Source organism: Andrographis paniculata, unplaced genomic scaffold (genome assembly GCF_009805555.1).
Source record: "Andrographis paniculata isolate CXL003 unplaced genomic scaffold, ASM980555v1 Contig19END, whole genome shotgun sequence".
Classification (NCBI taxonomy): Eukaryota; Viridiplantae; Streptophyta; class Magnoliopsida; order Lamiales; family Acanthaceae; genus Andrographis; species Andrographis paniculata.
Genome location: NW_026137479.1, coordinates 442,613 through 467,695, shown reverse-complemented (window position 1 = coordinate 467,695; position 25,083 = coordinate 442,613). Strand labels below are relative to the sequence as shown.

General features: G+C 38.1%; 5 protein-coding genes across 7 annotated transcripts; 3 read left to right on the top strand and 2 right to left on the bottom strand.

Moving 5' to 3' along the window:
• Positions 1–2,209: 2,209 nt before the first annotated feature.
• On the bottom strand, positions 2,210–7,117 carry LOC127244498 (uncharacterized). Its single transcript, XM_051265038.1, has 9 exons — positions 6,869–7,117; positions 5,497–5,772; positions 4,861–4,993; positions 3,430–4,211; positions 3,267–3,348; positions 3,122–3,188; positions 2,858–3,043; positions 2,709–2,772; positions 2,210–2,633 (listed from the first exon to the last, which is right to left on the bottom strand). The coding sequence occupies exons 4-9, from the start codon at positions 4,142–4,144 to the stop codon at positions 2,428–2,430; spliced, it is 1,320 nt and encodes a 439-aa protein (XP_051120995.1). The 5' UTR covers positions 4,145–4,211; positions 4,861–4,993; positions 5,497–5,772; positions 6,869–7,117; the 3' UTR covers positions 2,210–2,427.
• A 1,622-nt stretch (positions 7,118–8,739) lies between these two features.
• Positions 8,740–10,401, top strand: LOC127244561 (receptor-like protein kinase FERONIA). Its single transcript, XM_051265139.1, has one exon. The coding sequence runs from the start codon at positions 8,799–8,801 to the stop codon at positions 10,245–10,247; it is 1,449 nt and encodes a 482-aa protein (XP_051121096.1). The 5' UTR covers positions 8,740–8,798; the 3' UTR covers positions 10,248–10,401.
• A 1,368-nt stretch (positions 10,402–11,769) lies between these two features.
• LOC127243392 (receptor-like protein kinase FERONIA) lies at positions 11,770–14,820 on the bottom strand. The gene has a single exon (XM_051263384.1). The coding sequence runs from the start codon at positions 14,647–14,649 to the stop codon at positions 11,989–11,991; it is 2,661 nt and encodes an 886-aa protein (XP_051119341.1). The 5' UTR covers positions 14,650–14,820; the 3' UTR covers positions 11,770–11,988.
• Positions 14,821–15,821: 1,001 nt separating this feature from the next.
• LOC127244514 (protein COBRA-like) lies at positions 15,822–18,540 on the top strand. 2 transcript variants are annotated; one of them, XM_051265069.1, is made up of 7 exons: positions 15,822–15,949; positions 16,039–16,245; positions 16,638–16,717; positions 16,860–17,316; positions 17,388–17,547; positions 17,648–17,928; positions 18,028–18,540. In XM_051265069.1, exons 2-7 carry the CDS (start codon positions 16,149–16,151, stop codon positions 18,303–18,305), a joined length of 1,353 nt encoding a protein of 450 aa, XP_051121026.1. In that variant the 5' UTR covers positions 15,822–15,949; positions 16,039–16,148; the 3' UTR covers positions 18,306–18,540. The 2 variants fall into 2 exon arrangements, with proteins under 2 accessions (XP_051121026.1, XP_051121025.1); XM_051265068.1 differs by lacking the exon at positions 15,822–15,949 and having other exon boundaries at positions 15,966–16,245.
• An 848-nt stretch (positions 18,541–19,388) lies between these two features.
• On the top strand, positions 19,389–21,397 carry LOC127244515 (PI-PLC X domain-containing protein At5g67130). 2 transcript variants are annotated; one of them, XM_051265070.1, is made up of 8 exons: positions 19,389–19,534; positions 19,634–19,759; positions 19,850–19,972; positions 20,046–20,144; positions 20,231–20,534; positions 20,653–20,876; positions 20,959–21,045; positions 21,235–21,397. In XM_051265070.1, exons 1-8 carry the CDS (start codon positions 19,463–19,465, stop codon positions 21,256–21,258), a joined length of 1,059 nt encoding a protein of 352 aa, XP_051121027.1. In that variant the 5' UTR covers positions 19,389–19,462; the 3' UTR covers positions 21,259–21,397. The 2 variants fall into 2 exon arrangements, with proteins under 2 accessions (XP_051121027.1, XP_051121028.1); XM_051265071.1 differs by having other exon boundaries at positions 19,426–19,534; positions 19,637–19,759.
• Positions 21,398–25,083: the final 3,686 nt, after the last annotated feature.

Below are 25,083 nucleotides of genomic sequence, written 5' to 3'. Positions count from 1 at the left end.
ATACGGCTCTGTTGGTATGGGCCGACAGAACGTGGCCATGTTAGATGGGCTAGTGTGTACAAAATTTTGGGCCGAATAACATGTGGTTCGGTCATTTATGGCCCGACAGCATGCGGCCATGTTAATGGGCTAATGTGGACAAACTTATGAGCCGAATGAGCTAGACACGTGGCTGTTGGTTATGGGCCGACAGCATGTGGCCATGTTACATAGGCTAGCGTAAACAGAACTTTGGGCCGAATGGGCATGACACATGGCTGTCGGTTATGGGCCGACAGCATGTGGCTATGTTAGATGTTCTACTGTGGACAGAAATTTGGGCCGGGTGGGCCTGACACGCAGCTGTCGGTTATGGGCCGAAAGCATGTGGCCATATTTGATGGGCTAGCGAGGACAAGTTTATGCCGAATGGGCCTGACACTTGGCTGTCGGTTATGGGCCGACAGCATGTACCATGTTCAATGAGCTAGTGTGGACAGAATTTTGAGCCTGGGCCCCTGTCGGTTATAGGCCGACAGCACATGGCCATGTTAGATGAGCTAGTGTGCACAGATGTTTGGGCCGAATGGGCCTGGCTCTTGCTGTCGGTTATGGGCCGACAGCATGTGAATATGTTAGATGGGCTAGTGTGGACATAATTTTGGGCCGAATGGACCATTAGGAATCTTGCATTGGGCCCAACTGGGTAAGATCTGACAATACATGGCCCAATTAATTATGGGCTGACAGCATGTGGCCATATCACGTGGGCTTGACAACACATTGGGCCTTGAAAAAATTTATTTGGGCCGAATGAGTGTGAGCCAAGATATAAATCATGTCTGCTTTGCACGGACGGCACGTGGCACTGTCTGAAACTGGCAGACAACATGTTGCCACGTCGGATGGGATTAATGACAGACGTATAACGAATACGACCAGCACATTATTCTGTCGGTTATGGGCCGACAGAACTTAGAAATGTTGGACTGCTATTATGGCTGTTGTTTGGGCCACGGATTAATTAATTTGGGCCGAATGTTTATTAGACTGAGTTTATACCACCTTTCTGTTTTTTTGTGACAGCACGTGGCCATGTCGCTTATGGGCCGACAGAACTTAGATATCTCGGTATGCTATCATGGGCTAATTTCGAATGACAAGTTTCGACCTAATGGGTATAACCAGACAACATATATCCTGTCGGCTGGTGGGCGGCAGCATGTGTTTTGCTGTTTAGATAATTGGGCTGAATATATCTTCATATTGGATTATTGGGCCTAGAGGGGATAATGGATACTTTGCTGTTTCAACATACTGGGCCAACACTTTGTATGTTATGTAATGCACAACTCAATTACTCATTATTACGTTCGTAATATAACCCGCCGATTGCAATATTGGCCATGGAAACATGTTTATCAGATAAATAAAATAAAATAAACTAGGGGAAAATCTGAGAATGAATACTTCACAAACAAGGCTGTTCGAGCTGAATCAAGATGAATATTTTGTTTTCAAATTAGACTATATATACTTGGTTTACTAAACCAGTATGGTTAGGGCTGGCAGGATATTTGTGAATCATATTTGAATCAAAATTTTTTGATTGATAAAAGTATTTGCAATATTTAAATAATTCTAATCAAATCGAAATTTATAAAATACATTAAAAAAAAAAAGTAAAATTCCAATTAAATAAAAATATCAAATATATTGTATTTGAATTTGCTCAATCAATAGAAAATTCAATTCGGTTCACCAGTTTGATTCAGTTTTTTTTCACCCATACATTTAATCTTTCACAAACATTTCATTATATATTATTTTAATACAAACGCCAAATTAAATTTTCTCAAACCAAAGTCAAAGAAAATTTCTCAAATTTGAACTTAACTATTTACTATGGATTACGGGCATGGGTTCCATATTGATCCAATCAAATCAATTTGACCGGATAGCATAAATCATACAAATAAACAACATATATTGTATTATCACAACATATTTATAATACAATATATGTGTTATAATATAACACGTATTGTACTATATAAAAATACATATTGTTTACTTTTATAACATATGTTAATCCAGTGAAATCAGCACCGATTTGACTTGATTAGCATGGGATCTGCATTATGGTTGACGGATGGAACTCAAGCATACAACAAGAGAAATGTTTCCTTTTAAGACAGACCCAATTTCTTGTTCCAGTGTTGAGAGAATATAAACAAACAACCCCTTATATTTATTTCCCACAATGTCCGAATTTAGTGTGTTGTTTATTATGCCCAAATTTGTTTGCTATCACATCACTCAGTGATTAAGAATCTCAATCAATTGCATGTGTTTAAACATTAGCCTAATGGGATCAGTAAAAAATGATAGGAAAAAATTAATAATAAAAGACTCGTTGTATTTCCCATGATCAATTAATAGAAAGACTTACTTTGAAATCGAATTAGGAATCACGCCATCACTGTATTCTTGCACTGCATTCGACATAGCCGTTAGAACCTCCAAGTAGAACTCCCAAGACAAGCTAGTCTCATCAATCGCACGTTGTCCATATGGATGTTGCTCGACATAGTTCTGCACATTTTCGGATGCCAACAGCCCTTCTAAGTAGACTGTAAGACCGCCTCCAGGTCCTGCAACGGCAGAGGTTAGATTTTCGAAACAAATGCACATATGTAAGATAATAGAACCTGAAAAACTAGCTTTACCTAATGAATTGTCAAAATCTTTGTCATAGTAATGGTAAGAATTGGGAAATATTGCAGTATGCTTCTGAAAAATAGTAGGAAAAACTATCAGGGAAGCAAGAGAACAATTGGATACAGTGTCTCTAAATAGAGTTCGAAGAAAATCCTACTGGATTCAGCAAGGCCTTGTAAGGAGAGTCATCTAGCAATAGTGTGTTCGACTCATCATAATCTCCCTTCTTCCACAGCGAATTGGGATCCTCATTTTCCCAAATTTTTTTGAGCTCTTTGCAGACCAAAGGTTTATGAATGTTTTCGAGAGTTTTGAATCCTGTTTGAGTGCTGTGAGCCATGTCCTGAATGAAAAAACAAAACTGATAGATCAGCACTAACTGCTTAAATTAGGTCTAATATTGGTAAAGAATGTTTGGTACCCAACAAAATAGCAACTTGTGTTGTAGATCTCCTAGCAAGTAATTAACAACTTTATCAATTAATTTTCTGCATATAAAAAGCATGTTAGAGCATATGAGAAACAGTAACAGAAGAAAGAAAATAAATATTGATTTGAACAAGTACTTGGATCGTGACGACCATATTGCCACATCGAAGTTCTCGAAGCAGAACTTCAGAAAGTGATCACAGAATGGCCTCTTGAAAACTGAAAAGGAAAGATGACTCAGTAAAATGACCGACAATAACAAATTACTTCAAGAAGAGAGTCGACACGATGAAATCTCACTTGCTCGTCCGAATATATGGATGTCTCCTCTACAGCCTTTAGGTGGTGGCATTATGATGTCTGCAAGTAGACCGTTTACATCGAGAACGAGAAGTTTTCTCTTGATGGTAGTAATCGAAGCTTTTCTTAGGTTTTGTCCTAAATCCATTGCTAAACATTCTTCTGCCCTCAGATCAGAAGCACAAACTTTCGAGTTCAGGGGATTCAGTGAAGATGCAGATCCAACCTCCCCAAAATCCAAAGAAACTTCACTAAAAGAAGCATCAAACATATGCACTGATTCAACAGCCTTTTCATCTTTAGTTGAGCTCAAAAACCTTTCACAAGTAGGCGGAGTATCTAGAGCTGCATCCCCAACTTTAATGAACTCACCGCCAGTTGCTTGGCAATCTTTTAAGTGAATCTGTGACATGTCCAAGCTTTGGATTTCATATTTATCTTTCATCTCCTTGTCGAAATTTTCTTCATTAGATTTTCTTGTGTTTTCTGCATTCTCTTCAAGAACATGCCTTTTGTCCATAAGGCATAGCCCCATATTTTCTGGCTTATCCACATTTTCATGTCTTTTTGCCAGTTTTTCGTCCTCGTTAACTTGGGGAATGTCTCTGACTTCAGAGTATTCGACGAGTTGCTGCACTTGTGTATCTTTGTTGTGAGGATTCGTTTCCAAATCATTCCAAGCAGATTCCAAATTACCATCCTTCATTTTTTCCATGACTAGTCTGATTTTCTTAACACTGTTTTCAACTGGATTGTAGGGTGGTTCAATACATCATCAGCATCTGCAGGGTACATTCAAACATGTTTAATTGTGTATTTTGGAGTTTATTTCGCTTTCCTACTTTTCCCTCTCATTGAACTCGAAACATGCATAGAAAGGCAGACATCCATGAAATTAGAATCGTTTTCTTTTAAGCAATGCACTTACCAATGAAAATTTGCACAAAATGCATACCAAGAACATTGCAATAATTAATTACAGTTTAATAATCAGTCATCAGTCAATTGCATCGCCTAAACTCAGGTCTTGTCGTTAACACGAACTATAAACAATATACGAACTCTTCACTGGAAATCAACCAATCGTTAACATTGACAGAGTTAATGATTTAATTCATGCACTCAGTTTCTCGGCATAAATAAAACCAATCCCTCCCCGAAGCGGTTAGCTAATAACGAAAAACTAAAAAGAGCCAATCGCTTCTGCGATCAACACGAAGCTTCAGATTATTACATAGAAAGAGGGAAAAAAAAATCAGATTCAACACAAGCAAAAACCAAAAATAACAATCGGTACCTGCCGGTTTAAGACTCGATCAAAAACAAAAAGAGACTATAATCTCAAATTGGCAATTGATGCATGGCGTGTAGAGCAGTGCAAGGACGTGTACCGACAACCACGCATCCAGAAACGTGTAGAGACCAACATACCTGAGAAGGAAGACAGGACCGAGGCGCTGGAGTGAGATAGAGCAGAACAGCTCACGCTTCCTAGTAGAGGAACTTTCGCGGAAAAGCAGAGTACCGTGAAGAACGGCTTTGAAGCATATTCACCCCGTCTCCACTGCCCATATATATATAATTTTAAAATAATAATAATAAAAAAAAAAAAAAGATTCTAGTAAATAGTACTATATATTTCAAGAGTAGCCTTGACTTGGCAGCGTCTTTTTAAAGCTCAAACGTCGCACTTGAAAATCGAGAATTTATCAGAATGGCAATTAACAAGTTAGTTCATACGCTACGCATGCAAATTATAGTCATCATTTTGTTTTTACTTTTCAGTACATAACCTAACCATTCATTAATGCTCAGCTCAACTCAGCTCCTGCCCCCAAATATATTAACCAACTCTTCAATGCATACATAAATAAGGCGGCGTTTGTTTTCTTTTGGAAAGTTACCTCGTAATATTCCATCATTATTCTTCAAATAACATTGTTATTATCATCATATAATTTATTTCTTTATTTCTAATATAGTTTTCCAAGCATATGTCATGGACAGTTTTAATTCAATCAACATACATCAATAGATAATCAAAAAAGAAATTCAAACTAGAAAAACCTTTCAACGACAAAAGCCAAACTAGCTCGGAGTATTGTCGTATCCGTGCACACGAAGACAAATTAAGGTTGTTAGTTCTTGCCTTGACATTTCTCCAAGAACTAAGGACAAAGATTGGGTGACGATCCCCAACTTCCGGAGCTGATCTTACTATAAAAGGCAGCATCGAAATCTGTCAAGATTCTCCTTAGTTGGAAACTTCCAATCTCGTAAAATGGCGAATGGGTGCGAGGCAGAGATTGGCTACCACAAGCAGCAAAACTTGCTCCGGCGCATCTGAGATATGGGCATGAGTTAGATGTCTTGACAATCATTTTCAGAGATGTCTAGAATGTTTTGGAAAAGACACTATCTTAGGTTGCCGGCATACACTGCTGGCGGGCTAGATGCTCGAAAAACCACATTCATGAAAACCTGCTCCCCTCGACAATTACTCAATTAGGGAGGAAATCCACAAATTAATGTGTACACTTACGTTTAAAATGAATTTTACTTTGGGATCAAACAACAATAGGAAAGCCTATTGTTGCAGCAGTTTGTGATGTCAAAAATCAAGGGCACAAAACAGAAATATCTATGAGGCACTGCAAAATTTTGTATATTGTTACTCTACACTCTGACCAAGTCATTTGAAATGAAAGTAATAGAAATCGAGATGAAGACATACAATAGAAGAGAGTTTGGTGGCCAATTTGGAAAAACTTTGTCTGGAAATGGCCAAACTAGGTATTTCATTAGCATGTATCAATCTAAATCTTGGAAGAGTAAAACAAGTTTTATTTATAGGTGTTCAAACAAAACCCTAACGAGCATGCGACCCGAAATTCATATGGACGAGCCCAAATTTATTTCTTCCTCGGGGACTCCCGCCCCACTTAGACCCTGGCGTACTAGGCTTGGATGTTCAATAATTTATGGATGCAACATCATTACATTATTCTTCTGAGCTATACATTCTAAGAAATTAGAGCAAGGAAAGGGCAATTTTTAACAAGAACTGCAAATTCACAATTGATATGCCTCTCAAGTATCAGCAGAGATTCAATATACTATTTATGAATGTAATCAAGCAGCTAATTAATGTCCCGTCTCAAAAGTCATCGAAAATAAAGTCTGAAGTAAACTACAAACTATAAACTATGTATAATGCTTTGGGAATTAGGTCTTGTGGATTAGGGCAAACGAGGAGACCCCAAACTCGTATCAACAATTAATTTTACCATCATTAATTATATTGGATTGATTGCTTTTATCAATAATCGCACAAAAACACGACACATCTGCCATAGCAAAGTAGATCAATAAGCAATCTCTTCATTCGAATACAACAGACATGATTTAGGCACGCAATTACAAAGTAAAATGCGTTTACCTTCGTATGTGAGATGTGTTAGAAGCTCTCTCAGCACCAAATTGCAGCAGAACGATCGAAAATAAGCCCATGGCAAGGGACTCGATGTGCTTGATCCATTCCATCAAGCAGCCGTGGAGAAATCATCATTTGGATCATCTCCTCCATCCCCACCGGAGCCATAGACGAGTTCTTTTGCCAAAAAAATACGTCGTCGTTTGCGAGATTATTGTAGGCTTGTAGCAGTTGTGTAGATGGGCCTACTGTTTGTCGGTGCATTCACTTGTTTTCGTCCAATCATAATATATATATATATATATATATATATTTTAATAGAAACAATTTAAAATATCTAACAAAATAACAACAATAATATTAATAATAACAAACACACCCCTAAACTCTTCACAAATTCCCGTTGTTGTAATAATATCAATACGCATTTGTATATGTCCAATCCCCTCTCAGTTATTGCAATTGAACCACCAAATTTAAAACCATTTATTTATGATCCCACGGTACTAATCGCTACTAATTAGTAGCTAAGGGCGTCTTTCACAATTAATTAGCTGATTCAATTAGCTGGTTTCACTAGCTGATTCGATTAGTTTTTTTGTATTAAAATATTTGGTAAAATAACTGTTTGATATTAGCTGTTTATACGTAAAATGACAATTGAGAACATTTCTATTTTATTCTTGTTTCTAATATATTCAATTATATTTTTTTGAGTTTAGAATGTTTAAAATTTTTTGTTATTAGTTATTGAAAATTGTAAAAGTGTTATAAAAGTATTTATTTTTATTACAGTTAGATTTAAAAAATAATATATTTTTATTAAAATATATAAATAGTTTTTTTTATTGAAAATGATGTAAAATATAAAATAATAAATTTTTCGTGTATATATTTATTATGTTAGTTATCGATTAGTTCATTATATTTATAATTTTCAAAAAACTTAATTTATTTTTAATATAAATTTATATAATGTAATTTTAATAAAAAAAATAAATTATTAATATTTATATTTTTTATTTTATGTTTATTTTAATAAATTTATATATTTTACAATTAAAATAATTTTTATATAAAAATTAATTATTTTAAATTTATAAAAGTAAAACTATAATATAATAAAATATTCTAATATAATTAATAAATAATCAAAATATATTTATTTGTGTAAAATTTATAATAAATTTTTAAGGGCATATAAGGAATAAAATTTTTTTTACACAAAACGCTGGGTAAGTTAGTTTTTCAAAAATTAGCTTTTTGGGTCCAAAAAGTTATTCTAAAAAGCTAATTTACCAAACACTTAAATTAGCTTTTTGACTGATCAAACAAGTAAAAGCTATTCAACAAGTAAAAGCTCTTTAAAAAGCTATTTGCCAAACACTCCCTAAACCCCTAACTTTACTTAAAAATTAAAAATACAAAACTTTTATAAATTAAATATGCAGTGTAATATTTCGAATGTATTCTATGTGATACATTTTTTAAAAATCATTATTGATAATATCAAAAGTTCAAAATATATTATAAGATAGAGGTTTTGCCAAAATTTAAAAGTAAAAGATAAAATAAAATTACTATTTAATTTGATGTATTATAATAACATATATTTAATGTAGAAAATAAATACTAATGAAATTGTACTCCCTTCGTCCCGTACTATAGTGTTCGCGACGACACTGTAGACGAGGGGTATAATTAATAAATAATTAAAAATATAACAATAAAAATAATTATTTTATAATATAAATAATTATAAATTAAAATTAAGATAATTAATTAGTTTAATTAAAATTAAAATTATTTTTAAAAAAGAAAAATAACAGTGGAGATGGGACATACGACGGACGGAGGGAGTATTATCTAAACATAGCCTCGACTCTCAATAACATCAACAATTCATAGCAACCCTAATCCTATCCAGGCTCCAGCTATGCCGATGCTCTCCCGCCATCTGTCCCTGTTTTTATCCCTGTCTCTTTTCCTCCTCTTTTCCGGCGCTCCGGCCGCCGTCGACCTGATCCTCCTCAACTGCGGCGCCGCCTCCAATATAACCGACATCAGCAGCCGCAGCTGGGAAACCGACGCTGAGACAGCGTACACGCCGGGAAACTCCGCCGCCAAATCAGCGCCGGCGTTCACAGCGTTCCATATGCACCCGTCGGTTCCCGATCCGGTTCCTTACGAGACCGCTAGAATTTTCCGGTCACCGTTCACGTACTCCTTCCCCATCTCGCCGGGGCACAAGTTTATACGCCTTTATTTCTACTCCGACGTCTACGCCGGCTTCAATTCGTCTCATTCCTTCTTCTCTGTCGTCGTTAATGGCGTAACTCTGTTGCAAAATTTTAACCCTTTTCTCGATTCCCCCAAATCAGTTCCTGCTTTCGTTAAAGAATTCATTTTTAATGTCGATGGAGATCGGAGAATTGACCTAACATTTTCCCCCAATTCGGATTCCTTTGCTTTCATCAACGGAATCGAAATCGTTCCCCTGCCGGTCGACGGTCTCTACTTCAAGAACCGGCCAATCAAATTTGTGCCGAGCCATCTGTACTACCTCCAAGACGACACCGTTTTAGAGACCCTCTACCGGCTGAACGTCGGCGGCGCCGACGTTCAGATCCGGGACGATTCCGGCATGTTCCGGTACTGGTCCCAAGACGATGAATACATATACGGCGAGGATGTTAGCTTCACGCCTCACGACGAGGGGCGGAACGTACAGTACACCGCCGGAACGCCGCCGTGCAGCGCGCCGGAGACTGTGTACAAAACTTCTCGGACGATGGGGAATTGGAGCAGGAGCCTGGAGTGGGCATTTCCGGTGGATTCTGGATTTTATTATCTGCTCAGACTCCATTTCTGCGAGATTCAGCTGGAAGTGACCCACCAAAACGAGAGGGTTTTCACCATTAGCGTAGATAACGAGACTGCGGAATACGAGGCCGACGTGATCTTCTGGACCGGTGGCGCCGGAATTCCCATTTTCAGAGACTACATAGCAGGTGTCCCCGGCGACGGCCGCCATGGGAAGAAAGACTTGCGGCTGTCTCTGTTTCCCAACAACGAAGGACAGCCAAAGTATTCGAATGCGCTGTTGAACGGTTTGGAGATTTTCAAGCTCATCGATTCGAAAGAGAGTCTTGCGACGGAGAACACTGATTCTCCGGCGGTCAATTCGTCTCCGGCGTTGGTAGCAGAGAAGAAGAAAATTCGCCGGTCTCCGGTGACTTGTGTGGTGGTTGGGAGCGTAATTGGGGCCGCTGCATTGGTGGTGGCAATGAGTTTCGTAGTGTCGCTTTGGCGAAGGAAATGTGCGAAGAAGCAGATTTGCTACCAAGTGATTAAGAATGATAGTTCGGACAGCATCACCGCTTAATTAATTAAGCTGGTGCAGATTCTGGAATCTGAGATTGCAATTACTATATAGTGTGTTTTATAAGTAGAGAGATTCTGCAGATTGATGATGATGATTATAATTCTTGTGAGCGATTGTATATAATTTATTTATTGAAATTTTGGTGGGCAGACCATGAATGGTGTGGTTCAGTTTATATATGCACTGCCCTTCGTTTGGACCTATAATTTGTTAGAAAAGAGAGAAAGCACACTACAAACTAGTACTAATAGTTTAGATATCCGATTTATTACGGGGGTCAAGACTAAATTCGACTCGAAAAATCGAACTTCGTTCGACCTGAAAATTTTCAGGTTCGAATTTGGATATTTCGGGTTTGAAAAAAATCGGATCAACCTGAACCTGAAATAAAAAAAATTCGTATTGTGTTCGGATCGTGTTTCGGGTTGATCTGATAACCTGAAATATAAAGATCAGGTTAGGTTTTGGATTTATGGTTTCCGGTTGACCTGAAATTTTTATTATTAATTTAATTTATAATATTTTAAATATAAAATAATATAAAAATTAAAATAAAAATGACATTTTTTAAGTCAATTTAATTTTTTTTAAAAAATTTTCAAGTCTGTTTCGTGTCGGGTTCGTATTGGGTTTGTTCGGGTTTCGAGTGACCTAAAACTAATTCAGGTCAACCTGAACCCGACTTGAAAGAATTAGTGTCGTATTCGGGTCTAGGGTTTCACGTCAAATTTCGATTTCAGGTCGGGTTCAGATTGACAGTTTTTTTTATTATCCCCATGGCTAAACTCAACGCGAACACGATCCAAAAACACGAATCGACACGCATTTATGCATCTATGTCAACCCTTACCCTTACCCTTTTATTTTCACTGCTTTCGAAATAAACCAATTTGTTCATTCTTATTCGGGTATTTTACATAAGACGGTCTAACACCATGGCGATAGCAAACAAATAATATACTTATAATTTAGTGGTCCCTTATAAAATTTAGTGGTCCGGGTAAGGGACTGTATTTGGGGGTGGATAGACGATTCCATTTCAAATTAAAATATTAAATAAATAAATTTTACTATCTTTTACAGAAAAAATAGGATATTATTAATAAATAGTAACATAAGCAATATGTACGTAAAGATAGTCGAATTTCCAGATTATGACAATTAAATATGTAAAAATGTGTATATACCACTTTTTTGTCTCCTAGTTCGCTTACTGAGTCAACATAGTGCATCTATTTTTATTTTTTCTACACGCGGGCCCTAAGTTTATTGCCTGTATTGAATTGAAAGAAAATTTCACACGTTATGGCATTATCAATTCATGGGCCACTATAATTACACGACAATAGACAGCTTCAATTAAATCCATACAACAATTTAGGTCCCGCTCGCCGTGTGGAAAGAAAACAGGCATGGGTTGCCATTGGCTCAGTCGGTAAATTTAAAAATAAAATATCTTTTACATTAAATCGATATTTTAATCTAAGCTTTTTAAAATTTTAAAATTACACATAACTAAACATATAGACAAACTTGCACTATTATTTTTATAATCCCGTAAGGGATGATGACCATTAAAAATAATCACATCAAATTATTTAGTTTTAATTTCAAATAAAAAAGTCAAAATATTTATAATTTCTGTAACAAAATTATACAGAATCTCAAATCAAATGATCAGATCCAAATTAAAACCAAGCCTGTATAGTATAGTTTATCGGTAGCATTTTTCACCAAAGCCTCAACGGCTAGTGGGGTTCTTGATTTCCGAAAAAACATCGTTAGAGTTCATTTTTTCACTGCTGTCACCCGACGGTAAACCGCTGCTCTTCGACCACGTCATTGCGCTGCTGCTGGTGCCGGAAAATAGTTCTTCGTCGTCGGTAGTATTGTTCGGGTCTTTCTGTTTCTGCTGCCTGATCAACGGGCAATCCGAAGATGGCGAGACGAAGCCATGGCCGCCGCCGGCGCCATCCTCCGCCTCCTCTTGCAGTTGCAATGTGAACTCGAGGCTCCAGACAACATCGCTCATAGTCGGCCGCTCGAACCCTCTGTCCTTAAGACACGCGATCGCCGTTTCCACGAAATTGTTCAGGCACTCCGGCGCGATCTGCCCTTCCAGATTGGGATCAACGATCTGATCGACGGTCCCTCGCCGGTGATTCGATTTCGCCCATTCCGCTAGGTTCATTTTATCCCGCGGCATGTTCTGGAGCAGCGCCGGCCGACCGCATAGGACTTCGAATAATACGACGCCGAAGGAGTAGACGTCGGACTTGTCCGTTAGCTGCTGGGTTTTGTAGTACTCCGGGTCGACGTAGCCGATGCTGCCTTTCACGGCGGTGCTGACGTGTGTGTTGGCAGCGTCGGTCGGGCCGACTTTGGACAGGCCGAAGTCTGACATTTTAGCCACCCATTTTTCGTCGAGCAGGATGTTGGTGGTCTTGACGTCGCGGTGGATGATGGCGTGCTTGACGCCGGTGTGGAGGTAATGGAGGCCTTTGGCGGCGCCGAGGCAGATCTGGAGGCGGTCGCTCCATTTTAATGGCGGATTTTGGGGATTGCAGAGGTGGTCGCGGAGAGTGCCGTGAGCCATGTAGTCGTAGACGAGGATCATCTCGCCGCCGTCGTAGCAGTAGCCGATGAGGGAGACTAAGTGGAGGTGTCGGAGTTTGGACAACATTTCGATCTCCGTGAAGAACTCGCGAGCGCCTTGGTTGGAGGAGACGTTGAGGCGTTTGACGGCGACGGTGGGGGCGCCGCCGTCGTTGATGAAGCCTTTGTACACGTTGCCGAAGCCTCCTTTTCCGATCATTAAACTGTCGTCGAAATTGTCGGTGGCGGCGATGATCTCGTTGAGTGTGAAATGTCGGCATAAATCTGACGGCAGAGATACGCCGGATCCGCTAGTGCGTGTGGTGGTCCTCGACGCCGTCCCGAGGGGCATCCACGACGACTTATCACTGCCTGCAACTTTCACTTTTTTCCGGCGACGGAAAATTAGAAAACTCACCGCTGCGACTACTACCAAAACGCCAATCCCGCTTCCTAGCACTGCGTAAATTACAGAAGATTTGTCCTTTCCCTTCTTCCCTGTAGGAAAATCGGTAGTCATAGGTGGCGGCGGCGGAGGATCGGGATTTGGTGCAGCAAGGCTCCGATTGTCGTTGCTAAGTTTAAAGATCTCCAAGCCATTCAACAGAACACTGGAATACACTGGTGATCCCTGATTATTAGGAAAGAGATTGAGCGGCAAGTCTATCTTTCCACGACGGCCATTGTCGGCAACCCAGGTCACGTAGTCTTTGTAAATCGGATTTCCAACGCCGCCGGTCCAAAAGATAATGTCAGCCTCGTATTCCGCCGTCAGATTATTTATCTGAACAGTGAAAACTCTCTGGTTCTGATTGGTGACTTCCAGCTGAATCTCGCAGAAATGAAGCCTGAGGAGGTAATAAAACCCAGAATCAACAGGAAATGTCCACATCAGATTCTTGGTATGATTTGCCATCACTCTCGAAGTCCTGTACACAATTTTCGGGGCTGTGTACGGCGGCGTTTGGTCGGAATAGTTTATAGCATGGCTCTCGTCGGCAGGCCAGTAACCAAAATTTCCTCCATAAAGGTAATCATTGTCCGGTACCCATCGGCGGAACATCCCTTTGACAGGCCCGCTATCATCTCCGATCGGAACATCTTGGCCGCCGACATTTAACCTGTAAAGTGTCTCCAGAGCAGTGTCGTTTGAGAGCTCATACGGTTGGTTGTTAATGGCAACAAGTCTAATCGGCCTTTGTCGAAAGTAGAGATCATCGGGAAGTGAAACAATCTCAATTCCGTTGACGAACGCAGACGAGCCTGGGCTGGGAGTAAAGGTGAGCTCAATTTTCTGGTTTCCTTGGACATTAATGATGAATTCTTTCCGAACGGAAACTTCATTGGAGCTTGGTTCACGAGACAGATAAGCGAGAAAAGCGCTGAAATTGCTCAACAAGGTGAAGTTGTTGGCGGTGACGGAGAAGAAGGAGAGGGAGGTGTTTTGGCCGGCGTAGGTGCTCGGGTTAAAGTGAAGCCGGATAAATTTGTGGCCGGTCGAGACCGGGAAGGAATAGGTAAAAGAAGACCGGAAAACCCTAGCGGTTCCGTACGGGACCGGATCAAAATCCTCCGACGGCGGACTGACAGCTTTGCCGTCTTCGCTGGCGGAGGTGGGTGGCGCGTACCTCGAACCAACGTCGGCGTCCCAGGGGCGGTTGCTGAGGTCCTTCAGGTTAGATGACTCGCCGCAGTTGAGGAGGATGAAATCGACGGCGGTGTAAGTAGTAGAATTGTCGGCCACGGTCGGAGTTGCGGGGAGGATGAGGAAGAGGGGAATGGTGAGGAGAAGAGCTTGGGAGAGCATGGCTATTTGCCAGTCAAAGTTGTTAGATTGGATGGATTTGGTTTGCGGAGGGGTATGTGGATTGGATATGGATGTTAATAGGAGCGATGGAGGGACTACGAAGACGAAGACGAAGACGAGGCGATGGATGAGGTTGGAAAAGTCTTCCTCCAGTCAGCTCAAGTCAACTATATAGTTCAATCAACAATTGGCATCTCTGTTTGTTGGAATTTTCGTACATATATTTAGTAACGCTAGTAGTTGTTTATTTATTAAGGTCTATCTCCATCCCGAACAACTTCATTTACGAGTTATAATTTTAAAAATAAAATACAATTGTTACAGTAATTTAACTTTAATCTATAACTCTATTTTTAATTTCAAAAAAATATTCTCTAAATATTATATTTTATATATTAATTTAAACAACTTTTTATATTAAAAAAATACAAATATACACAATTAAAATATAAAAAATTAGAGATTAATCCTTATATGGATTAATTTACAATTTGTAAAAATTAAAAAAAAAAGTTACAAAAGCATTATAATTAGCATTGCTTACCGTTCAATACAAAAAAAAATAGTATTTCACTATAGCAAACACAAAAAATAGTGATAAGAATAGAGTTGCGTTGAAGAAGCATATCACTAAATATAAAGCTGCAATGCCTTGAAAAAAGTCTAAATATTTATCTTTTTTTCATACGTGAGATTTTAAGATATTTTCGAAATTTTGGAGTTATAAGGTATCAAATTAGTATTTAATATAGTAATATTTTAAAAATATATATATTTGATAGAATATATTTTTTAAAATTAAATGGTATAAAATTTCTAAAAATATTATGTAATCATAGAATATGTTTTTAATCTTTGAAGAAAATACAAATAGATATTATTAAATAAAATAATTTAAAAATTAAATAATGTCATATGAGAAAACCAATAATTTTCTAACATGGTTGGTTCCGTGGCAATAAAATTGGTCTCGAATCCGCCCGTTGGATCATTTATCCATCCAGTGAGTGAGCTTAAAAATCCACTACATAACAAGTGTCAGTTTTGAACACTGCAAATTTTCATTGAAAAAAAAAATGAATAAATAAAAGGAAAGCCTTTTTATTGCGTGTCGCTTGAGAGTGGTTGATATGATGTTTTAGTAAAAGTTAAAGCAAGTTTAATCAATCATGTGAGTGGGGGAAATGAAGAAATGATTAAGGACAATCCCTGCACACAAAGACAATTATGAACATCACTAAACCACATTACGTTCACCGCAAGCTCAACCTGGGCATTTCCATAAAAACCAGTGACTGCTGTAAGCCTTTTTAGACTTTTAATTATTTTTAGATACTAGATTATACACAAAGCAAGTTTGTCCCGATAATGAGTACAGATGCACAACAGTATGAATAAAAGGTGAAGAAAACAGTGTCAAGAATCTCACAGGAGACCCCTTCTACTGCTTCCAGAGCGATAGATTGTGGAGTTTCTTTCTTCTTCAGTATCTCGGAGAAATGGAGGGTTTGGCGTTTGGATCTTGGCGGAGAGTTGCTGCTGCTGCTGCGTTTGGGGTATTTTTGGGATTCTCTTGTTTCACTTTCACTTCAACAGGTTATCTTCTCTTATTTTTTTAAAGTTATTTCGGGGTTTGTCGTTAACGAATTTGGGCCCTTCAATACTTGGTTGGATTATTATTGAGTGGGTGTGATTTCGTTGTCAATATCCTTTGGGATCTTTTTAGCTGTCCAATTATTTTACCGGATAGAATTAGCAGTGTGTAATTCTGGCCTTCACGTTTGAAATAGGGCTTTGATTCCTTTTGTGAAATTCGAGTTATCTGAACTTGGAATATTTCCCAGTAATTTTGGCCTTTCCTTTCAAGAATTAGTATGGAATTGCTCATCTTGAGTATCCAAGAATTCAGACAAGGATCAAAATCAGGGATGATGATTGTATGCATATACATAAGTTGGCGTTTTAAATGCATTTTTTTCTGTCTTTAGAAGCTTACGACGCTCTCGACCCTAACGGGAACATCACAGTAAAATGGGATATCATTAGTTGGACACCTGATGGCTACATTGTAAGTCTAGTCTCTATCCATCTGCTTTTGTAATTTGTAGCTCTCCGGATTCCTCCCCGACAAGATCGAATCCTGCTGTCAGAATTCTTATAGCTGTTGTTCTTTATCATTGATTCTTGTATGTGCATTGAAAATGCGACAGGCGGTTGTTACAATGTTCAATTTCCAGCATTATCGGCACATCCAGTTGCCGGGATGGACTCTGGGCTGGACGTGGGCGAAGAAGGAAGTGATCTGGAGCATGATGGGCGGGCAGACGACCGAGCAGGGAGATTGCTCGAAATATAAAGGAAACATACCACATTGTTGTAAGAAGGATCCAACAGTCGTGGACTTGCTGCCCGGAACTCCTTACAACCAGCAGATCGCGAATTGTTGCAAAGGAGGCGTAATAAGTTCGTGGACGCAAGATCCCGCTAATGCAGCCAGCGCTTTCCAGATCAGTGTCGGCGCTGCTGGAACCACCAATAAGACCGTTAGGGTGCCTAAGAATTTCACCCTTAAAGCGCCGGGCCCTGGCTACACATGCGGGCCTGTAAAAGTCGGGAAGCCCACCAAGTTCATAAGCCCGGACGGCAGACGAGTTACGCAGGCGATGAGTGAGTTACATGATTATATTTATATCCTCTCTGTTTCAACGATTAATTCTTATGCCTTTTCGTTCTTGCAGTGACGTGGAATGTTACTTGCACGTACTCGCAGTTTCTTGCGCAAAAAACTCCGACTTGCTGTGTTTCACTGTCGTCTTTCTACAACGACACGATCGTTCCCTGCCCGACCTGCACTTGTGGATGCCAAAACAACCGAACTCAGCCAGGAAGTTGCGTAAAGTTAGTTTCTTCGCTTAGATACAGTATTATCGATTTCGATTCTCGTTTGGTTTCTTTCTTGACTTTCTATCGGTTATGTTCATTGATCCGATCCCTTCAGCCCCGATTCGCCGTACCTCGCCTCAGTCGTTTCGGAGCACAAGAAGAGTAACAGCTTGGCGCCTTTAATCCAATGCACGAAGCACATGTGCCCGATTCGTGTCCATTGGCACGTAAAAGTTAGCTACAAGGAATACTGGCGCGTCAAGGTGTCGATAACAAACTTCAATTACCGAATGAACTACACTCAATGGAACTTAGTCGTCCAGCACCCCAACTTCAACAATTTAACACAAATATTCAGCTTCAACTACAAGCCGCTGACTCCCTACCAAACTATAAGTAAGTAATTCTTTTTCTATATACATACATAAAATAGTTTAATTTTTCGACATGATCATGCCAATCCGATCCGATCCGATCGTTTTCCCTTGTTTTCAGACGATACAGCGATCTTGTGGGGCGTGAAATTCTACAACGACTTGCTGATGCATGCGGGGCCTCAAGGAAACGTGCAGTCCGAGCTTCTGTTTCGAAAGGAGAAATCGAGTTTCACTTTAGACAAAGGGTGGGCTTTCCCGCGGAGAATCTACTTCAACGGCGACAACTGCGTCATGCCGCCTCCCGACTCTTACCCGTATCTGCCTAGTTCCGGTACGCGGCGGCGAAACCTTTTCCTTGTGGCTCTGTTGTTGTCTTTGGCATTAATGCCACTGTGAATGCGATCGAGAATTAACGGTCCTGTCGTCGTGAAGCAGCAGTAGATGAGCTTTGGTATGTAAAATGTAGGAATTTAATGGTGCAAGAAGAGAAGCAGAGAATCCATATTTCCGACAGCATTCGTATAGTTCACCTAACCGCATGCATGTAATGTTGGTGAATTAATGGTCTTCCTAATCCTATTGGATTTACCACGTATAAAACACTATTATTATTATTGTTAAATTTATGTCAGATTATTTGTTTATTTATCTGCCCACTAAATTTATATATGTGTAGATTTTTATGTGTATCTTAAAAGATAGTAGTTTCTCCATTCCAAGACAAATGTTCCATTTTGCTGTTTTCTTTTCGTTTCAAAATAATTATTTCGTTTTTATTTTTGGTAACAAAGTTCACTATTATTTTATAAAATTATCCTATTTTTTTATAATAATTAAATAGAGTAGAGATATTTTAGTCTTTTAGAAACACTTTTAAAAATATCAATATAATACTATTATTCTTTATAATATAAAAAATATATCTATTATTTTGAACCAGATGAAATATTAAAATTATTAAAAAATTTCTATCTGAAGCGTAGATTTTATAGGTGAGGGAGTACTACTTCAAAGAATTATGTATATAAAATATTTTAAAAGACAAGCAGAGGACTGTCATGTACTTTATCCAGGCTAGGAATCAAATATAGTATCTCCAGGTATAAGTAGTCGATAAATCCGAGAATGTCCATGTAATGATTAGGGCATACTGTAACTATTTTAGGTAATGGAATTGCCAGAAAATAATTATTAATACTAACAAAACATTGGTAGCACCGCCAGGCGCCAGGCTGTCGAACGGCCAGCGAGTCGACTGCCGTCAAACCGATAAATAAATATTTTTAGTTGACTGCAATTAATGAATGAATATGTCAAATTGCGTTCAAACCTTCCAAACCTAACAATGGCCCCTCGGATTATCAAAAACCACAAATCGGGACATTTATACATTTTTCTCCCAACGGCCAATTTAGAGAATTTCCATCACATCCTCCGTGATTAAAAATGCCCAATTACAGGCGGCAAATAATCTAATCCACAAAACAGATCAGTAAATATATATATATATACATATACATATAATACATACAGCTCTCTTCCCTACGGCGGCGATGGCGGCGGCGGCGAGAGGAGTTGGTGCAGTTATGACAGTGTTGCTTTTGTCGTCGCTTGTTGTCTCCGCGGTATAGAATGAGTAGATTTTTAATTTTGTGGTGGATCGATGCATCAATCTGACTACGAATTGAATTGCGAAATGATATAATTGTGTTGTCTGTGTGCAGAAGGTTGGGGATGAGTGCTCTAACAATGGCGGTTGTGGGGAGGGGTTGTCGTGTTTGGCTTGCGCAGCAGCTTTTGAGGGCTCCCAATGTGTCCGAACAACCGCCACCAATCAGTTCTCCCTCACCGTATCGATCCTCTCTCTTAATCTGCGGATTGGAAATGGATATTCCAAAATTGTTTCTCTTATTACAATCCATTTGTTTGATTGATTGTAGAACAACTCTCTACCACTGAACAAATACGCGTTCCTGACGACGCACAACGCCTTCGCCATAGACGATGGCACCGCCAGGCTGGCTCCGACCAATCAGGAAGACACCGTCGCTCAGCAGCTTCAGGCAACGCCTTTCAACAAACATGTCTTAATTCTCCAATCTCACCTTCTTACATCAATCCTTGTTTGCACTGCAGAATGGCGTCCGTGCCCTAATGTTAGATACCTACGACTTCGAAGAGGATATATGGCTCTGCCATTCCTTCCAAGGCAAATGCTTCGACTTCACTAAATTCGTATGTATCTCTAATCTCCATATCCATTCCCATTCTCCACCTTCCTTACACAATTTCAAACAGACAGATTAATGAATTATCCGCAGGCTCGAGCAGTAGACACGTTGAAGGAAGTGGAAGCGTTCCTGTCAAGCAATCCATCAGAGATTGTGACAATTATCCTCGAGGACTATGTCAAGACACCAAAAGGACTCACCAAGGTTTTCACCAACGCTGGCCTGATGAAGTACTGGTTTCCATTATCCAAAATGCCTTTGAACGGACAGGATTGGCCACTGGTTAAGGACATGGTCGCCGCTAACCAGAGGCTGCTCGTGTTTACTTCAGACAAGTCTAAGGAGAGCTCCGAGGGAATAGCCTACCAGTGGAACTACATGGTCGAGAATCAGTGTAATAATAGAACCCAAACATCCTTACAATTCAATGATGCTCAATTCGATTAACTCACCTGTTGTTCAAATTTGATTTTTGGATTGGATTGGATTGGATTGGATGGATGATCGATCAGATGGCGATGGAGGGATGGAGGAAGGGGAATGTCCCAACAGGGCAGAGTCTTCGCCCCTAAATGACAAGACCAAGTCTCTGGTTCTGGTCAACTATTTCCGGTCGGTGCCGGTGAAGGCGTTGGCCTGCGTGCAGAACTCCGGCGGCCTCGCCGACATGGTTCAAACTTGCCATGGCGCCGCCGGGAACCGGTGGGCTAATTTTTTGGCAGTCGATTTTTACAAGGTGTGTTTCTGTAGTTTATTCTGTAATTGGTTTTATATGATTCTTTAATTCCGCATATATATATATATATATATTTGTGCAGAGGAGTGAGGGAGGAGGAGCATTTGAAGCCATGGATACTCTGAACGGGGAGCTTCTTTGTGGATGTAAAGATGTCCATTCTTGTGCAGTAAGTGAAAATTCCATGTTTGGGCCGGTACGGAGGCCCATATTTGAGTATGGGCTTTAAAACTGGGCCTAATGTAATTAGGCTAATTTCTAAAGCCCAATAGATATGATGTGTGTTTTAGTATTTTTTTAATTTGTGTTTTAAGGTATGAAAAGTATAATTGTAACAGTAATTTACTTACGTTTGCAGGGTGGTACCCAGTGTACGTCCTGATGGGACAGGTGGCCATCTCTTCCCCAACGACAGATAGATTCCTTCCATCGGCTTCAATTACTGTGTACTCTGAAAATTATTTGAGCAAATGGGAAAAAAGGGATTATATATGCATATATTATTATATTTTATTTATTTATATGTGGTGAGGACAGAATGCATCCATTCCAAATAAATGCAAATAAAATAAACCCTACAAAGTTGACTTACTATTAAGGGCAAAAGGCAAGAGATTGACATCAAATATATGTATAATTATGTGTGTATCTCTGTGTACCCATTACACATTAATAACTTCATCAGGTTATATTGGGAAATATATATATTAAAATTGTGGATTGCCCTGCTGGTATTTGGTGACCAGTGCTCACTTTGAAATTACAGATCACAAAATTTTAAAAACAATTGAAAAGACAAAAGGGCTTTGTTTAAAATTTAATAAGCACATGTAAATATATAGGGAGAGCAAAGAATGATGCTTAATAATTAAGGCCCCGGCCAGACAACTATCTCAATGATGCACCTAGTTTAATTAGTATGGTGGGTGTGGGCCACTGGTTTGTTAAAATAATAAATTTATTCAATTTATTTCTCAGCAAAATTAAAATAAAAATATAAAAGAAACTGCCCAATCATTGAAGATTATATTACTCTTATTAAGGTTTTTTCTGATTAAGCAGAATTAGGATGGGAAGCTTGTTATTGTTATTGGTGGGAAGCATGTGATTAGGTATATTTTGTGGCATCCAACACATGCTAACGATCCCAACATCTGCATAAAGAAAATCATTCAAATAATTATCAAACAGCACAGAGTTAATATAAAGTTGAAAAGCAATAAATATAATAAATTTACAGAAGAATTTCTTTTGTTTTGTTTAATCAAGGATTATCCCTGTCAAGAATCATTTTAAAAGATTTCCTAAACTCATCCAATTGGAACTGATGAAAACAGCTTATAAAACAATGAATCTTCTTCGAACTTGATGCACGAATAGTTAAATAAAAACTGATTTATTATTAAGTTATGTTTAATAGTAAACAATTATTTGATATATTACTATTTTTTGGAAAAATACGGATTAATAAATGCTAAAAATTATTAAAAAAATTATATATGTAAACAGAGTTGTAGTAACTGAACTCCATAATTGACCACTTTCAGATAGAGCTTCAAAGACAGACAAATGAACAAATAAAATTCAACAAGCATTGATTTAGGGATAATATCATCACAACATACTTTCATTGCTAAATGTTCATTCAAATCCTTGAATCCAAATTAAATAACCATCATTTCCAAAATTTGTAGAACAATATTACACATTGTAAATTACTCAAAAAAAAAAAAGAAAAAGAAAAAAGGGCATGCTTGTGCATGTGCCCGCACATATAGATATATCGATCAAGAAGAAATAAGGTTTGAATACTTTCTTCAATTCAATTCTCAGGGAAAACAACTTGAAGGGCTAGGGATCGATGAAAGGCGAACATGAGTGGGCACAAGTCCATTGTCCGATTAACTAACTAACGTACCCAATCATATAAATTAGGACCAATCTACCATATATATATATATATACATGAATGATCATACTCCCACAAGGGGGTAACATGCATGCCTTGAAGCCTCATGTGAACATCATATTTTTCCCAATGGCTGATTATAATTTTTATTGACGCGACGTAGGAAATTAAACCAAGACAGGCGACGTGGGTGTAAAATGCAACCCCACAAGAGGAGCAAAACCATGAAGATGATGGCATTGGTGGGCATGCAATCACCGGATCACATGGCGCTGGCTGGCGCTTTCTTTTTGACATATGTGGCCTACTCGGGATCATCGACATAAAAAGTAAAGGCAATACTAAAGATTGCTACAAATGAAAAATAAATGAATTGCTTATGTATGTATGGGGAAGAAACAATAGCAGAGACAAAAGCAAATTTGAAAAGGGAGCATCAAGAAATCACTATAATGTAATGGGGGGACCTTACCTTATTTACACATGGGGTGGGGTAAGGTAAGGTAAGCTAAGCTAAGGTGCCTCTATCAATATTATATAATTATGTGATGATATATATATATGTATCTATCTATCTTTGCTTCAAGTAACTGTACCTTCTCTATATCAATGATCTCAATCCTTTCATCAATCATTCATTTTATATATTATTACTTTCTTCTACTCCTTCAATGGGGCTTTTGAAAACTTTTTACTTCCTAAGGTTTTTTATCATTAGATGAAATGACTTCACTTCATTCATGACACTCTTCTTCCTAGTGTTCTTGCAATTAATCAGCACGTTGTCAATTAGCCATAAATATATATATATATATATATATATATATAGAGAGAGAGAGAGAGAGAGTATGCATGAAAATTAAAGAATTCTAAGTTGCATATATAAAGTCAAGAAAAAAAAAGGGGGCTTTTGTGAATAGACAAGTTTTGGGAAACTAATCCCACTACAACAACGTTTGATTAATCCTAGTATAATAATTCAATCAATTAGTTAACCTCAAATTATTCAAGTAACAGTACTGATCAATTTAATTAATGGGATATTAATGTCGTATGATTATATACGTATATACAGATGCAGGTCCCTTCCAGATATATAGACAACCTGGAAATAATTTATGTTTGTGGATGGAATATTAATAAAAAAGTATATCCATACATATTTTTATATATGGCGTAAATTACTCAATTTGCATAAATTCGACAAACAACTTGCTACTTATCCCTCTCGTGACTTCAATTTCCAACACATTGTCCAATGCTGTTCTCGTATTTTATTTTTTTTCCTGGCCAACAATATTTAATCTAATTCTATTTTATTTTCATTCATTTTTGTTCCAATTTGTTTAAATATATATATATATATATATATTTCAAGTGACGTGCCAGGTTGTAAAGAATATATAAATTTTCAGCTTAAAACTGAATAAAAATATAATGAAAACACCCGAGGCAAAACCTAGTGGATTGTTTTATCAATAAATGAAGAATACGATATCTGATTAAAGTTGATGCTGTCACACATCACTAAGGATCGAGATTTAGATATATATATCCCACTTAGCTTCAATCCAATTCATGTACATGAACATAAACTTGCATAATCCATTCAATCAGAAATTAATTAATACCGAAATTGCAATACGAATCCATGATCGAATATTTATGATATTATACACCTCAAGATATTAGTCACATCAACAAGAACTTAATTAAGACCGTTTCCCCTTACTTCCTAAAATAAAAGGGGTAAACGCCCACAAAGAGGACACTCATGTCCTCAAAGCTAGTAATTTGATTTGATTTTTCTATATGAAAAACTAATATATTTCTATTAAGAACATGTAAGAATCTTGTAAATACAATGAGTACATCTTAGAAGTCATTTCACTTATCCTATAGGTTTTTTAACCCAGTGGTTCAAAATTTAATATGCAGTAAAACATATATTGGTTTATTTCACGTTGTATTTGCTCTTATCTTACATGATATCACTTCCATTGTTAATATTCATTCATTTTAGCTCGAGAAGAGGAAGGAAGGTACCAACTAGCAACTAGCAAGCATATATATGTAGCAACGTAAAGACAAACATCAATCAATAACAATTACCATCGAATAAAACAAATGCACGTGGATAAACAGCCCGCACGTGCAGTCAATCATCATAGGCCCATGTTTCCCCTCTCATTTCCTTGCCTTGATTTCATTCATACACAACAAAGTAACATATAAACTTGAATAATTTGTTGAATATCGAACATAATATTTTCCAAAATTTATAATTTGACAGCATTA

Bases quoted from the DNA above. Each gene is read 5' to 3' on its own strand.
- LOC127244498 (XM_051265038.1), bottom strand. From the start codon at position 4,144: ATGGAAAAAATGAAGGATGGTAATTTGGAATCTGCTTGGAATGATTTG. The intron at 3,044-3,121 runs GTACCAAACATT...TTTTTCATTCAG, and splicing joins ACAAGTTGCTATTTTGTTGG to GACATGGCTCACAGCACTCA. The intron at 2,634-2,708 runs GTAAAGCTAGTT...CTGCCGTTGCAG, and splicing joins AGATTTTGACAATTCATTAG to GACCTGGAGGCGGTCTTACA.
- LOC127244561 (XM_051265139.1), top strand. From the start codon at position 8,799: ATGCCGATGCTCTCCCGCCATCTGTCCCTGTTTTTATCCCTGTCTCTT.
- LOC127243392 (XM_051263384.1), bottom strand. From the start codon at position 14,649: ATGCTCTCCCAAGCTCTTCTCCTCACCATTCCCCTCTTCCTCATCCTC.
- LOC127244514 (XM_051265069.1), top strand. From the start codon at position 16,149: ATGGAGGGTTTGGCGTTTGGATCTTGGCGGAGAGTTGCTGCTGCTGCT. The intron at 16,246-16,637 runs GTTATCTTCTCT...TTCTGTCTTTAG, and splicing joins TTTCACTTTCACTTCAACAG to AAGCTTACGACGCTCTCGAC. The intron at 17,929-18,027 runs GTAAGTAATTCT...CCTTGTTTTCAG, and splicing joins GACTCCCTACCAAACTATAA to ACGATACAGCGATCTTGTGG.
- LOC127244515 (XM_051265070.1), top strand. From the start codon at position 19,463: ATGGCGGCGGCGGCGAGAGGAGTTGGTGCAGTTATGACAGTGTTGCTT. The intron at 19,973-20,045 runs GCAACGCCTTTC...TTTGCACTGCAG, and splicing joins CCGTCGCTCAGCAGCTTCAG to AATGGCGTCCGTGCCCTAAT. The intron at 20,535-20,652 runs GTAATAATAGAA...ATGATCGATCAG, and splicing joins CTACATGGTCGAGAATCAGT to ATGGCGATGGAGGGATGGAG.